Genomic DNA, 15171 nt, shown 5'->3' with positions numbered 1-15171 from the left:
TGCCCCTTTTCTCCTTCCTGACAGAACCTTGTTTTTTCAGGCAGCAATGTTCCTGGCCTCAAAGGACAAATCAATATTGATCTTAGCCCAACGGGGCTTCCCTTTCCCTTTGCCAGGGATTGGCTGCAGCATACACGTGACCCAGTTTTGGTCAATGAAATAAAAGAAAGAAATCTGCTGAGAGCTTCTGGGAAAGACGTTACCGATAAAAGAGAAATTCAGACAAAAAGACTTTTTTACCCTTGCCTTCTCTTCCTATACATTGTCATATGAGGTTGAGATGCTTGGAGCTGCTGCAGCCATCTTGCAAACATGAAGACAGAACTTGTAGACTTGTCAGAGACGGCAGAGGAAAACGATAGAAAGACTCTGGGTTCTTGGTGGCATAACAGCTGAAAAAGTAACTCCGAAATCACTCATATCTAAACTTCTTGTAAAGTCAGACAGATATTTATGTCATTTAAGCCCCTATGCACTGGGCATTATTATTTGCTGCCACAAGCATCCCGAATAGATGTGGCATATCTAAGTGGTACTGCATTTAGTTCCCATCAAAACAACACACGAAGCTAAGAACAAGCTCCTTTATTATTATTATTATTTACTGTTATTTTCCCCTAAACAGCACAATTCAAATAACAATGACACACATGTCCCACCCATAGACACAGTACCACGAGTCTGCCTGACAGGCAGTCTGGCCTTTGCTTGGTTCCTGGTGGAGCTGTCTGGAGACAGCCCCCTCTGTAAAAATCCCGACTTGGACATAGGAGACACAAGAAAGGGGGGACTTTAGCCAGAGAATAAACTAAGGGGCTTCCAGAGTCCTTGGGGAGTGCCAGCTTGGGAACATGCTATAAATGTCTGGGTGGAGGGCAGAAGGCACTGTTTGTTTTCATGTGGTTGTTGGATAAATCCCATATGGGGATGTAACACCTGTCTATAAGCCTGTGTAAACCAGGTCTTCAGAAACACAGCGGGGTGAGCTTCTGGGCTCCGTCAACCAAACCCTGAGGCAGGCATGGACACTGGGAGCCCAGAATGGGAACCTGGGTGATGGGGAGGTCCCCAGAGAAAAGCAACTCTTGCATTAGCTGCAAGGTAAGCTACAATGTGAAATGTTATGTCCCCTTTTATTTGTTTTGCAGCTGTAGAATGTGCAACATTTTCATCACGATAGAAAAGGTAAAGAAAGAAAAACTCCCAGCATCTTGGCCTAAAGCAGCGGAACACGACCTGCCAATTGCGCCATCTTGCGGAAAAACCTACTATTACACTCTCCAGGGAATCTGGTCAATCCACCCTGACCCCCAACATTTCAGTCGCACTAAATCTACGAGTTCAGCTAAAGTAATGTATCCTGGAATCAAAGAAGCCCAGGGGTTGGGGAGGGAACAAGGAAGGGGCAAGACTGGGGTCTCAGGTACAAGTGACTTCCTGGCTGTCTTGGGGAAGCTCATTGTTGAAACTGCTCTCTCCAAATGGTGAGTAAGGGGGGATCTGGGGGGCTTCGATGATCAGCAGGCCTTCTGGGGAAAGCGAGGCGAATACTGTCACAGGATCCACCTCTGCAGGAAGCCTAGGAGAAACACACGATTCATTTATTATCTTTAATATAGCCAAACATTCTCATTTCATTTGAAAGAAAATATTTTCGATATTGCCTGGTGGGATTATTATTTTGATAATAATCCCAGCAGGCAAGTTCCACTACTATCCCCAATTTATAGATGAGGAGACTGAGATCAGAGAGGTGAACTGATTTGCCCAAGGTCACACAGCCGGCAAGCAGCAGAGGGGAATAGAATTGGAATCCCGGTCTCCGAACTCAGAGTAGCTTATCATGATGCTCCCCTGTCTCCCCAGGCACCAGACTTTTGAAAAAAGGTCCACGGTAGGGAAAGCCAGAAGGTTCAATCCCCATAGATCACCGGTCCAGGCTGGCTCTGACTATTGTCAATGCAGGGGTCTTGATGAAAGACCCAGGAAGTAAGGTGAACCCATTCTGGTCATGGGCAGAAGGACCCTTCCTGGAGGGGTTGGGGAGTTTTTTGCTGTGAACAGCCACCTGTAGCCACATGAACTTCCTCTACCAGGGAGACTCCTGCCAAATTGAGCCACGGAGATTACCAAGGGGCCTGCAGGGAAGGACGGAAGAGAAAGGGAACTTGGGCAGTTGCCAAGCCAAACGTCTGAAGTAGAGACAAGGCCAAGAGCTTGGACCTCCCTCTCTGGGCTGGGGATGAGCTGACTCCGTTTAACCCTTTGCACGCCAACCCACAGAACACCTGGGACAATATGACAGGGCAGCCGTGGTCCACAAGCATGGACTTTGCAGGCGGGCAGACGTGAGTTCAAATCCTGGTTCTTCCTGACTGTGCGACCTTGGGCTAGTGATCCTGCCTCTCTGAACTTATTTCCTTATAGGAAAAGGAGGTTAAAAATAGCATCTATCTCTTAGGGTGGTGTGAGAATTCTGTAGGATGATGAAAGCAAAGGGCTTAGCACCGTGCCTGGCATACAGGAAGTGCTCAGTCAGCCTCACCTCCTACATTGTTATTGAAGTCATCGGCTGTACAAGTGAGCATCTTGACAGCTGAGACGATTTTAGCACAAGCACTGACCCATGAACTGTCGGAGCCCGAAAGGATCTCCACTGTCCAGGACGATGCTCCCATGTTACACACGAGGAAACTGAGGCCCCGAGATGGGGAGAGACTTGTTCAAGGGCTCTCACCGGGCGACCTCTATATTGAAACACGTGGTGGGAGAGCTATTCCTCCTCAACCCTCTTGCAGATCTTTCATTCACATCTAAGGGGAAGTCTCAGCTCTGTGTTAACATGCCTGTAACACCTTGGCCTCTATCTCTTGCTATTTTCTCTCTTTTCACAAAGAAAGAGCTAATCTATGACTTAGACCTTCAGGCAGGCAACATGGCCTAGTTAGAATTTAACCACATTTTGCTTCCGTTGGATTTATTTTACAATTGCCTTCTTCAGTGAACGTTTGACTGATGAGAATTGAACCTTATCAAAAGCGAGTTGATCGAAAAGAAAAAAAGCCGTGAGCAAGTAATAGTATGGGAACGTAAGCACAAAAGGCAAAAACTAGTTGAAGATGGTTCGTGAACCACTCATTTGGTTTCCCCTAACCAAACAGGAAGGTCGTGGGCCTGGAAGGTGGAGACACCTGTGTTCAAGTCCCAGACCGGCTCATTATTGGTTATGTGACCTTAGCCGAGTCCCATCATCCTCTGAGCCTCAGTTTTCTCATCCACAAGGTAAGCTTAATGATACCTACTCTATAGCATCCTTTTTTTTTAACATCTTTACTGGAGTACAATTGCTTTACAGTGGTGTGTTAGTTTCTGCTGTATAACAAAGTGAATCAGCTATACGTATACATATATCCCCATATCTCCTCCCTCTTGCGTCTCCCTCCCACCCTCCCTATCCCACCCCTCTAGGTGGTCACAAAGCACCGAGCTGATCTCCCTGTGCCATGCGGCTGCTTCCCACTAGCTATCTATTTTACGTTTGGTAGTGTATATATGTCCATGCCACTCTCTCACTTCATCCCAGCTTACCCTTACCCCTCCCCGTGCCCTCAGGTCCATTCTCTACATCTGCGTCTTTATTCTTGTCCTGTCCCTAGGTTCTTCGGAACCTTTTTTTTTTTCTTAGATTCCATATATATGTGTCAGCATACAGTATTTGTTTTTCTCTTCCTGACTTACTTCATTCTGTATAACAGATTCTAGGTCCATCCACCTCACTACAAATAACTCAATTTCGCTTCTTTTTATGGCTGAGTAATATTCCATTGTATATATGTGCCACATCTTCTTTATCCATTCATCTGTCGATGGACACTTGGGTTGCTTCCATGTCCTGGCTACTGTAAATAGAGCTGCAGTGAACACTGTGGTACATGACTCTTTTTGAATTATGGTTTTCTCAGGGTATGTGCCCAGTAGTGGGATTGCTGGGTCATATGGTAGTTCTGTTTTTAGTTTTTGAAGGAACCTCCATACTGTTCTCCACAGTGGCTGTATCAATTTACATTCCCACCAATAGTGCAAGAGGGCTCCCTCTTCTCCACACCCTCTCCAGCTTTTATTGTTTGTAGATTTTTTGATGATGGCCATTCTGACTGAGGTGAGATGATATCTCATTGTAGCTTTGATTTGCATTTCTCTAATGATTAGTGATGTTGAGCATCCTTTCATGTGTTTGTTGGCAGTCTGTATATCTTCTTTGGAGAAATGCCTATCTAGGTCTTCTGCCCATTTTTGGATTGGGTTGTTTGTTTTTTTGATATTGAGCTACATGAGCTGCTTGTAAACTTTGGAGATTAATCCTTTGTCAGTTGCTTCATTTGCAAATATTTTCTCCCATTCTGAGGGTTATCTTTTCATCTTGTTTATGGTTATAGCATCCTTTTAAAGATGAGACAAAATTAAAACTCTCCATCTTTTAACATGACTCCTGACACACCACCGGGGTCACTAAACGGCAGATCAGACAGACACCGCAGAAGATGTGGAGCAAAGACACTCACGTCTGCTTCGGTTCTGGGCATCCTCCATTGATGACTTCCGGCATCCCCTGGCCTCTCACTCCAGCTGGGTGTGGAAAAGCCCCCATCTCCAGGCTTTGCCCTGCACCCAACCTGACTGGCAAATTCCAAGACCTCTCCCTCTCTCCCTCATCCAGTCAAAACAGGGTCTTTCACATGGGGATGGATGTGTTGAGAAGAATTCCTAGCCGTGGCTGAGGCAAACGGCTGGAGCATCCTGTCTGGGAGAATATCTCCAAGGAAGGATCTCAGCCTGGCTATATCTCCAAGGAAGGATCTCAGCCTGGCTGAAGGAGCTTCCCTGGCCTCTAGTGACTGGAGCTTTTCCTGGGAGAGGCAATGAGACCTCTGAGATGGGGCCAAAGCCATCCCAGACCCCAGTCCCACTGCTTGGTGTCTGGAGTCTGGGCAGAGCCAGGAGGTCCCAGAAGTCCCAGCGGCTCTTGTGTGATTCCAGCCTTGTGGAATCTTTAATAATTTTAATTCCCATGGGCTGGGCGCTGAGTCTGTGCACATCCTCTCATTCCCCATCCTGAGGGAAGGAGGGATACAGGAACAGGAGTTCAGAGCAGTTCAGCATTTTGCTGCAAGTCACCCACTCAGTCATGGAGCTGGGACTCCCTACACGCAGAGGCGAGGTTCAGAAATATTTAACAACTGGCGCAGCTGGACCAACCAGAATGGATGGATCCATGCCGAAGTGATGGAGGAGGGTCCTGGGGGCCCTTTAGTCGCTGGAATGTGGGGAGGCTTGGAGGGTCCAGGGACAGGGTTGGGATGACTGGTTGACTAAGGAGAGCCTCTGGGGGGCTCCTGGCCATGTCAGTCCAGTGTCCTAACAAGCAGCCCAGCCCAGCTGCTGAGGCTCCAGCAGCTTTAGAAAGCACTTCTATCTGGTCAAGTAACTCCCAGCAAGCTGTTTTCCCGGAGGCCTCGGAGATGGTGAGATCCATGGAAATGGCTGTCTTTTAGAGATGATGAATTTGCTGACTTCTTTCCGGTTCAGTCCCTTTCACAGCTCTGCCCTGCCTGTGACTCCATCCTGAGACCTTACTTCAGTCTCTTAAAAGAAACATCAGGGCTTCCCTCGTGGCGCAGTGGTTAAGAATCCGCCTGCCAATGCAGGGGACAGGGGTTCAAGCCCTGGTCCGGGAAGATCCCACATGCCGTGGAGCAACGAAGCCCGTGCACCACAACTACTGAGCCTGCGCTCTAGAACCCAGGAGCCGCAACTATGGAAGACTGCAAGCCACAACTACTGAAGCCCGCGCGCCTAGAGCCCGTGCTCCGCAACAAGAGAAGCCACCGCAATGAGAAGCCCGCGCACCACAACGAAGAGTAGCCCCCGCTCGCCACAACTAGAGAAAGCCCGCGTGCAGCCAAAAATAATAAATAAACTATTTATTAAAAAGAAAGAAAGAAAGAAAGAAACATCAGCCCCCTCCCTCCCTCTCTCCCTCATCTCTCCCCCATCAGCAACATTTGTTCTGGCTGGCTGCGGTACTAGGGAAAGGCGTGGGTCTTGGGGATGGCAGGTGAGCCAGGGATGGCGGAGAAGAACAGTTTGGCGTTTGCCTTATCAGGAAGTGGCTGCAGCCTTTGAAGTACTCCAGAGGCGCCCGGTGGGTTAGGAATGGGCACATGGCAGGAGAGACAGGACTACAGAATCCTAAAGCTGAAAGCAGCCTCAGAATTCGGTTTGTGCAATCTCTCCAGACACAGGATATCTTTGCCAGGGCGAGGGGAGGAGTTAAGATGCAGTAACAACAACAATAATGGTAACAACAACCCACCACTTATGGGGACCTGCTGTGTGCCCATCACAGTGCAGTGATCTCATGTCCTTTTCAGCATCCATCCCTTTCACAGGTGAGGAAAGGGCATTCCTTGCTCAAGGAATGAACACGGTGAACTCAGAGTTCAAAGGTCTGTTTGGGCTGTTCTAGATGCTAATTTTAAGGACCTTGGGTATGTCCCTTCACTTCTGGGAGATTTCGTTTCCCCATAATACAAGGAGGGTAATGTCTTCTTTCCCCACTGCATACCTTTGCTGCAAAGGTGAAACGGGACTGGGAAAAGACTTCGGACCGAGAAGTGCACATAGAGGAAGGATGCTGATTGGGGGAAGGTGAGTCTCTTCTGCCTACAGTTGTTGCCATCGGGGCCTCAGGGTGGCTTTGACTCATTGGCTCGGTCTGCTGGTCTTTCTGCTGCTTGCATAATCCCCCCACCCCAGCCCCTGCCTCAGCCCTTCTCACTCCTTTCCTTTGTCCCAGTCTCTCAGCCTGAAGACCCCTCTAAGTGGTGAGTAGTGATGACAGCAGGACACCTTCTAGCCTAATTCATGTGGATGCTCTAGGGAAGGCGCGCGTTCTCCTGGCCATGGGAGACTTAGAGCAAGCAGCCTTCGAAAGATTCTCCTGGGGAATTTGGGGCATCATATCACATGGGTGGGTGAGTGCCCCAATTTTCATGGAATTGTGGACAAGTCACTTCGCCTTTCCTATTCTCGGATTCTTCATCTACAGAATGAGATTGTTAATCCCACCCCCCGGGGCACTGAGCAGATGACTTGGCACAACCTACGTGCCGCCCTTTCTGGGAACCTATTGCACGTTTGCTGCGATACCTTCTCCCCTTTAGGTGCAAGGGTTCAATTCCCTGCCCTGGGGGCAGGGGTGTGTATCTTGAAGTAGAGATGCCCAAGAGGGAGAGACCCCAGATCGCAGACCCCAGGCATCCCCACTTCCACTCCAATCCTACCCTGAAATCCAACTGCCAGGTTACTTACTGGATTTTCTTTGTGAAGTTCTTGGAAACAATGCCACCTTCTTGCTGCTTCTCTTCATGTTTACCTGGAAGGGAGAAGAAAGCCGTGTGTCAGCAGCTATGTCCCTCGGGCATCATTCAGGACGCAGGCTCAGAGGTAAAACCTGCCCCGGCCTCGCGGTGTGGCTCGGGGCTTGGTCTAGAGGCTCTGGTTGTCTGAGCCTCTGGTCCCTCATCCGCTAAGTGGACCCACTTGATACTACCTCCCAGGCTGTTGTGAAGATGCAGTAAGACAACAGGCAGGTCGGGAGGCCTTGACCGTGGTTTGTAGATGATTATGCGTTAGACGTGGGAAATCACAGTCTGTCTCCTGTCTTCTAAGATGTGGCACGGCATCTTCGAAGCCTTGCGTCTCACCCCTCTCTCCTAACCAGCCAGGAGACCCCTGAGGCCAACATCCCAGAATGGGTGAGAGGAAAAAAGTGGGGCTAGTTTGCCACCCAGCTGGCTTTATAATGCACAGAGCCCTCTCCCAGCTCTGAGGATGGGCCTCTTTCTCCCTCAGTTACCGATGCAAAAACTGAGGCCCATGGGTCTAAGGGCACCCAGCAAGTGCATGGCAGCCCCAGTCTCAGAACCAACTCTTGGAATCGAAGCCAAGGGCTGGGGTCTGATGCCCCTCCGCCTGTTCCAGCTTCCAGTTAGTTATTTGGGCCCCATTATCTGTACTGAGTCCTGAAAGAACTGCCTGGAAATAATGCTTCAACCTGCTAAAAGAAAACAACACCCTAAGGGGGCTTTCCTGAGAAATGACACATTAGTCGCCATGGATGTGAAATTCCACCCACCCCTCCTCCTCCAGGCTGGCAGGCGAGGGCTATTTTTCTTTCCTTAGGAAGGAAAAATATGAAATTACAAGAAGGCTTAGGCGCAAACTGGCTGTCGTCTGCAATTTATGTAACAAATTCTGAGCCCGTTGGCCATCCCCGCTTTTTTTTTTTTTTAAATGGAGAGAGTATCTCTAATTTCTCGTTAAACAAATCGGATTAGTGCCTGGCAGAGCCATCAGCTCCTATTATTACTCGTTCCTCACTTGTGACGCCACATTCCAGGGCCAAGAACCCTCACTTACCCGCGGACATCCTTCTGAGGGTCTTTGGAATCTAGACTGTAAATAACCTTGTGTAATATAGTGTCTTACTGCAGTCAAGATTCTAAGCTGATAATTTATAGGTGATTACATTATCCATTACCTTTTTATTATTCATTATTCCTTTATTAATAACATTTTTTCTGATTACAAGATAACGCATGTGTATGTTTGAAAATGTAGAAAAGAAAGAAAAAAAAAATCAAAACCCTCCATAATTCCATCACCCCAAGGAAACCACATTTTTGTATAAGTTCCGGACTTTTCTATGTTACTTAGAAATGCATACATGTTATATAGTATAGACGTATATCACCCGTTTTATCAAATGAGATCATACTGTATGTTACACCTGAAAATTGTTTTTCTCTCTTACTGATGAGTTATAATTATTTTTCCATATTATAGCGAATATTCACTGCCAACCTGACTTTTAATGGCTGCGGGGAGATATAAGTTCATTTAGCCAATCCCCGGCTTTGGGGCACTGAGAGGGTTTCTGACATCAGAAAGAACCTCACTGTACTGAACATTCTTGTAGCTAGATCTTCACACCTGGCCTCATGACTTCCTAGGATCAATTCCAAGTTCTAGAATTTCGAAGGCTTGCTCTGTATGTTGTAAATTTCCCTTAGGAAAGGCTGCATTGACGTAGTCTCCCACCAGCTGGGCGGAAAGAGGTACATTTACAGGAATTCATTTTTCAACAGGAGTGTCTGGCTAACCAGAACATACTATTCTGCCAACGTGCTGCCTCTTGAAGCTCAGAGAGTTTATTCTGACCTGCCAAGTCCGTGACCACCAGCTGACCAGCTCTGATACAGGCCTGTGGCCAGAGGAACACTGTCTGTCCCCTGGTCCCCTTCCCAAAGCCTGGGCCTCCGGAGACCTGCTTCCCCTGGGGACAGGCCAGTGCCTCTGACTCAGCCCTTTTGCACACTTGCTGTCCTGGCAATAATAAATGATAATGATGGTGATGGTGAGAATAATAATAGCCAGCTCTTATGTTGCGGCACTTCCTTGGTGTCCGCCACTGTTCTAAGCACCTTATCGATATCAACTGTTCATTTTTCACAAAAACCTTAGAAAGCAGGTACTTTTATTATTACCATTTTGTGGATGGGGAAATGGAAATTCAGAGAGGTTAAGTGATGTGCCCCAGGTCACACAGCTTGGAAGTGCTGGAGCAAAGACTCCAAGGCAGGGATGTGGGTTGGGGATTGGAGTCCCTGCTCTGACATTTCCCAGCACATTTCTCTTCTTCTCTACAATGGCGGTGACAACAACTTCCTAGGAGCCAATGAGTCACAGAATTGCTTTGAAAGTTGTAAAAATACCATGTGAAGGTGAATGCTTGTGGTTTATTTTGATACTGGGGGAAAAAACTGACCCACAGAAGCTAAACCTCTCTGTCCATGCTCTGAAAATAGGGTACTGGGGTTGTGGGGGAGGATCTCTAAGCAAAGGCAGCTCCGTAAAGGGGGGCTTGGGGGAGGGTGTTAAGCTGGGTGAAAGAGGGTTTTGCTAGGAGGCCCCTGCTGAAGCTTAATTTGCATGGTATTTGGATATCTATTTACTGGGGCAGCTTAAGGATTACGACTGATTTTTAATTTCTTATTTTGCTTTCCTGTCTACATTTTCTACCATGGAAATATTTTATGTTGGTAAACAAAAAAGCAATTATTATGAAAAAAACAAAAAAACGAACCCATCTGGAGGCCAGGGGAAGCTAGAGGTCCCTCACAGCCACCGAGAAATTTAGGTGCCAAGAAGCAGCATCAGCACTTCGGGGAAAGCCATCGGCCCAGCTGAAGAAAGAAGGGGCTGTTTCCAGGGGAGGCAGAGGCCCTGGGATTCAGGAGAGGGGGTGGAATAAAGCCTCTGGCTTTCCAGTCCCTTCCTCGGCCAGGGCCTGGGCCAGCGGCCCATGAAGAGAACATTTCTTGGCTGGTGGCTGCAGGGTGGGGGAGGGGTATATGTGAGGCATGATGGAAACCATCTAGTCTAGCATTTTCCAAACACTTCCCTGGGCCTAGACATTCATATGTGGTCAGATAAGACAGGGCTACCTCTCAGAGATTCATAAACGCCATTAGCAAATTCAATGCTCTGATAAGTCCTGCAGTGAGGAGACCAGCATTTATCAGATGCCCAGTGATATCTTAAAACACACCATTCGGCAAATACTGATCTAGTCCAACTCCTCATAAGACCAAGGGTAAAGCTGAGGCCCAAGAGGTCGTAGGATTTGTCCCAGGCCACTCAATTAGAAGTAGATCCAGCCATCCTGACTTGGAACTACCTAAGCAGGCCTGGCTTTGAATTTCAGACCTTGCCATGGAGAAGCAAGTGATCTCGGGTGACTTAGTCTCTCTGGGCCTCAGTTTCCTCATCTGTAAAATGGGTGCAACAAACCTACGCATATTTCCTTGGAAGTCCATGTGAGGAACCAGTGAACCAACATCTGGCGGCGTTTAGCACAGTGCCCTGCACAAACAGCTTGAGGAAGAATGGGTGTGTCATTAAGTGAGGTAGGATGGGAGACTGATCTGACTTCCCACGTCCCTTGAAAGTTGCTGTTCAAACGGAGCCCCTGATAATCGATTTGATTTTTTAAATCCCTGTTATAAAAATCTCTGTATGTATTCTTGGGGGATTTGGATTCTGTCAAGCCGATGTTGCTAAGTGCACAGCTGTGAGGCATTTTCAACCTGAAAAGGCTTTGTCTGTCTTTGTCTTATTTAAGCCCCCAATGACCTCATTTTACAGATGTGGAAGCTGAGGCTAGGTGACCCACTCGAAGCCTCTGGGTTAGTACGGTACTCAGCTGGGATCTCAGCCTGGAGCTGCCAGACCCCACCTAGGAAGGAGGATGGAGAGGAAAAAGCTCTCCAGGCTGGACAGAGTTCTCCTGAAGGGGCCACAGGGCATGGGACACCCTCCACCCTGGGGCGGAAGCCTCTGGAACCCTAATTCAAACAAAGACAGGAGGAGCGGTGATAATAATCACCTTGTTTGCAGAGTGCCAGGCAGACACTAGCATTAGCTCCATTTTACAGACACTCTGCATTTATTATCATGGATCGTCTGCACGTACTTAATCTTCCCTGCAGCCTTGCAAGATGGATATTATCAGGATCTCCACTCTTCAGATGGGGAAGCCGAGGCTCAGAGCAGTGAAAAGACTTTCTTGTCCATATCCATTCAGAGACTGAACAGCAGTGGTGGGATTTGAACCTGGGTCTCAAAGAACATCTAGCATTTATGTATGTATGTAGGTATGTATGTCTTGGGGCCTTAATATTCTAGTAACACCAGAACAATGCCGATCCCTTGTGTTCTAGGCACTACGTACACACTTTACATGCGTCATCTAAGACAAAAATCCTTAGGCCGTGTAACCATTTGAACCCCAATTTCCGGATAAGAAAACAAAGCCCAGAGAAATGGTTTCAGGCGGCTGGCACCCTGGCCATCTCCCTCCACCCACATAAGGCCCCAGAATGCCGCCTGGCCCACCACACCCTCCGGAGCCTCTGATGTTTATAATTCTGCCCTGGGAGCCTTTGAAACTCCCCCTGAAGACTGCTCTGGTGGGGCTAGTCCCTACCCAGCCTGTTTGCAATGGCTTTTATTGATTTTCCAGCTGGTGGAGCCTGCCAGGAACATGCTTTTTAATGAAACATTAATTGGGAGGGAAGGGACAGAAAGCTTTTCCCCTGCTGCCCTGCTTCGCAGGCACTGAGCGTCCATCTCCTCTTTCCTCTTCCCCAAAACATTCCCTCTCGCAGGCTGGGATGTGGGCAGGCCCAGACTCTGCCTGCTGCTAACTCACGGCGTGACCTTGGACGAGTGCCCACCTGGGCCTTAGCCTCCTCAGCTGCAAAATGGGACTAGCCACCTCTGCTTCTCAAGGCTGGAGTGAAGATTACTTGAGAGCAGGAATATAAGAGCTGTAGCCCTTGGCACCTGGTAGGTGCTCAACAAATTGTCAACTTGCTTCTGGCCTCCCAATTCCCAGACAGCCAGGGTTGGAATCCTTGGTGATCTTGGGTGGGTTACTTTAACCTCTCTGTGCCTCAGTTTCCTCATCTGTAAAAAAGAGGAGACAGGCCCCGCCCCCTCTGCTTGTGTTCATTGAGATGCCACAGGTAAAGCTCTGAGTATGGTGCCTGGGAGACCGTAAGCGCTCGACCAGGGTTACCACGTCGTAGCCTTATAATGACAATTATGCCTCAGTTTCCTCATCTGGGACAAGGGAAGGTGTTTCTCTTGAAACCTGAGCTAGTTACTAACACTGTCCTTACACAGCATCAAACACCCCCTTCTGGACTGTGTCGTGATGCTTGGGTACGTGAACCCCACTTCTTCTTTGGCTTTTCACTCCTATATCTGCTCAACTTATTCTTTATATTAAATTCTCTCTGTTAGGACATGCAACGTGGTTTCTATTCCCCTGCCTGTTGGCTGGCTGATGCAGCGCCCAAAGCCCCCAGCAGCTGAATCAGGTTAAAATTCCCCCCAGGAGCTGGAAGAGGAGAGCTTTTCCGTAAAGAGAACTTTTACGGGCTGCATTCCTGAGCCCTGAAGTCACCTGTGTCATGCAGCCACAGCGTCCCCTCCAAAGGAGCGTTCTCTCGGCTCTTCCAGGTCTGAGGTCTACACCCCCTCCCCGGCTTCTCTCCTTCCTGCCCCCACTCACCAGACACCTCCACGTATCCGTCCCTGGTCTTTACCATCAGCTCCTCCGGCTTAAAGCTGTGCACGTTGACACACACTTTCCAGGGCTCCCCGGGGAAGGGGGGCGGGCTCCTGCCCTCGGCAGGCACCCCAAATCTGGCCACAGCAGAGGGCCCCCGGGGCACCATGCCCGACCTCAGGGTCCCCGGCCAGGCGGAGGAGAGTCGAGGCAGGGCCCAGTCGGGCCAAGGGGCAGTCAAGTCGTCGGGGAAGGGGTCCATGCCGAAGCCATCATCCAGCAGGCGAGAGGACAGAGATGAGTCCCGGAAGGGGTCCCGGCGCCGGCGGCTCGTGTAATGGCAGGGGAAGGGCATCTGACCATCAGCCATGGCGGCTGCTGAGCTGGAGGGGAAACAGAGGCTCAGAGAGAGGGAGCCACCTGCCCAAGGTCACACAGCAAGGTGATGTGGGTGCACTGGCCTTCCAAGGTTATTCTTCAGCTTCGGAAAAGGCCACTGCCAAGGACAGAGGCACACACCAGGCTGGGGTCCCAGCCCCGCAAGGCTCTCCAGCCACCAAAGGCGACCCTTGGCCGGTGCAGCAGAATTCTCCAGGACCCCTCTCCACACAGCCTCACCGGAGGTGAGCCAGCCACCGTCCGCCCAGGCCGTCCAGGCTGTCAGCCAGAGCCGCTGAGTGGAGCGGAGAGCTTAATAAACCGGGAACGCAGGTCTAGAAACTTCTTGCTTCTCCTGGGCTGGGTGCCTTCTATTTATTCCTGCTTGGGGCTGGAGGCGGGCTCTGCAAGCACCTCCTGTCACAGGAGTATTCAGAGGTGATGAACCAGCCCCGGAGAATCTGCGGAGGGGACAGCTGGGCTCCCGGGGGGACTGGGAGGGGCCTTCGCGGCCAAGTTCTGCCAGCCTCTCCGGACTCTCCTCCCCCAGCTCGGCTGGGCTCAGCTCCGCCCTCCCTCCCGCTCCCTTCCCCCCAGAGCCTGCCCGCCCCTAGCGGGGCACTAAGGCCTGGCTATTAATAACCCTCGCCTGGCTGAGGGCTCAGATCACCCTCCTGAAATACCTTCTCCAGAGCCTGCAGCATCCTGCCTCCCCACTGGGGACCCGCGGAAGGGGAGGAGAGAGACGGGAGCCAGTGGATTGGAAGGCAGGTGACCCTGGGTTGCAATCCCCCCTTCCAAGCCTCCAGCATCCTCAAGCTCTCAGAGCTTGCCTCCTGAGGGGCGTAACATTCTTCCCCAGGTGGCTCTGAGCTGTCAGCTTTCCCACCTGTAAAATGGATGTAATGGTAGCCTCCTCAGGGATGTATCATGAGGTCATCCTCCTTAAGCATTTAGCAAACCATCACTTTTATATTTTCAATGTTGATTCTCAATTACATGACGCTTGCTACATGCCAGGCCCTGTTCCAAATGCTTCACAAACATTAGCTTTGCGTCATCCTCACCAACAATCCCGTGAGGTGAGAGCAGTGCGATGATCCTACAGGTGAGGACACTGTCATAGGAAGTGTTAGCCAATGGTAGCTTCTATTATGATGATGACAGTTAATAATGATAATTATCCAAAGGTGCTCTATGCAGGCAGAGTGTCTGGTCTGGAATTCCAAGCCCAGAGAGGACCTATTTTCTAGCCTTCCCTGCCCCTCCCTGGTGGCTCAGAGAATGCGTCTGTAAATTGTCCTTTAGCCTAAAGGCCCCTCGAGCTTGGGTTCATCTTTCCTCTGTCCCCAGCAGGTGTGCAGTTCGGGGCGTGCTATGCCCCCTCTACAGGCTTAGGGTCGGGACCCTGCCTTCCTCGTGGGCTGGGGTGGGTTGGGGGGTGTTAAGGAATTCAGTGAGTCATGGGTTGAGATATCGGTTTGGTATTAAGCAGGGCGCACATGAGGCAGTTTGCTAAAAATAATAGTATGGAGGGTGACACCACCACCACTGTTTACTGTTCCCTGCGTACCTGCCACGGCGGTGAGCAGTTG

The 15171-nt window shown here is 49.7% G+C and overlaps 1 protein-coding gene across 1 annotated transcript; it reads right to left on the bottom strand.

Moving 5' to 3' along the window:
• Nucleotides 1-570: 570 nt before the first annotated feature.
• HSPB8 (heat shock protein family B (small) member 8) lies at nt 571-14104 on the bottom strand. Its single transcript, XM_030860388.3, has 3 exons — nt 13202-14104; nt 7372-7435; nt 571-1579 (listed from the first exon to the last, which is right to left on the bottom strand). The coding sequence occupies exons 1-3, from the start codon at nt 13566-13568 to the stop codon at nt 1420-1422; spliced, it is 591 nt and encodes a 196-aa protein (XP_030716248.1). The 5' UTR covers nt 13569-14104; the 3' UTR covers nt 571-1419.
• Between the last annotated feature and the right edge of the window lie 1067 nt (nt 14105-15171).

The sequence above is a fragment of the Globicephala melas genome, chromosome 13 (genome assembly GCF_963455315.2).
Source record: "Globicephala melas chromosome 13, mGloMel1.2, whole genome shotgun sequence".
NCBI lineage: Eukaryota > Metazoa > Chordata > Mammalia > Artiodactyla > Delphinidae > Globicephala > Globicephala melas.
This window is presented reverse-complemented; position numbering and strand designations above follow the sequence as displayed.

Bases quoted from the DNA above. Each gene is read 5' to 3' on its own strand.
- HSPB8 (XM_030860388.3), bottom strand. From the start codon at position 13,568: ATGGCTGATGGTCAGATGCCCTTCCCCTGCCATTACACGAGCCGCCGG. The intron at 7,436-13,201 runs GTGAGTGGGGGC...TCTCCCTTCCAG, and splicing joins CGGATACGTGGAGGTGTCTG to GTAAACATGAAGAGAAGCAG. The intron at 1,580-7,371 runs GTAAGTAACCTG...TGTTTCTCCTAG, and splicing joins AACTTCACAAAGAAAATCCA to GCTTCCTGCAGAGGTGGATC.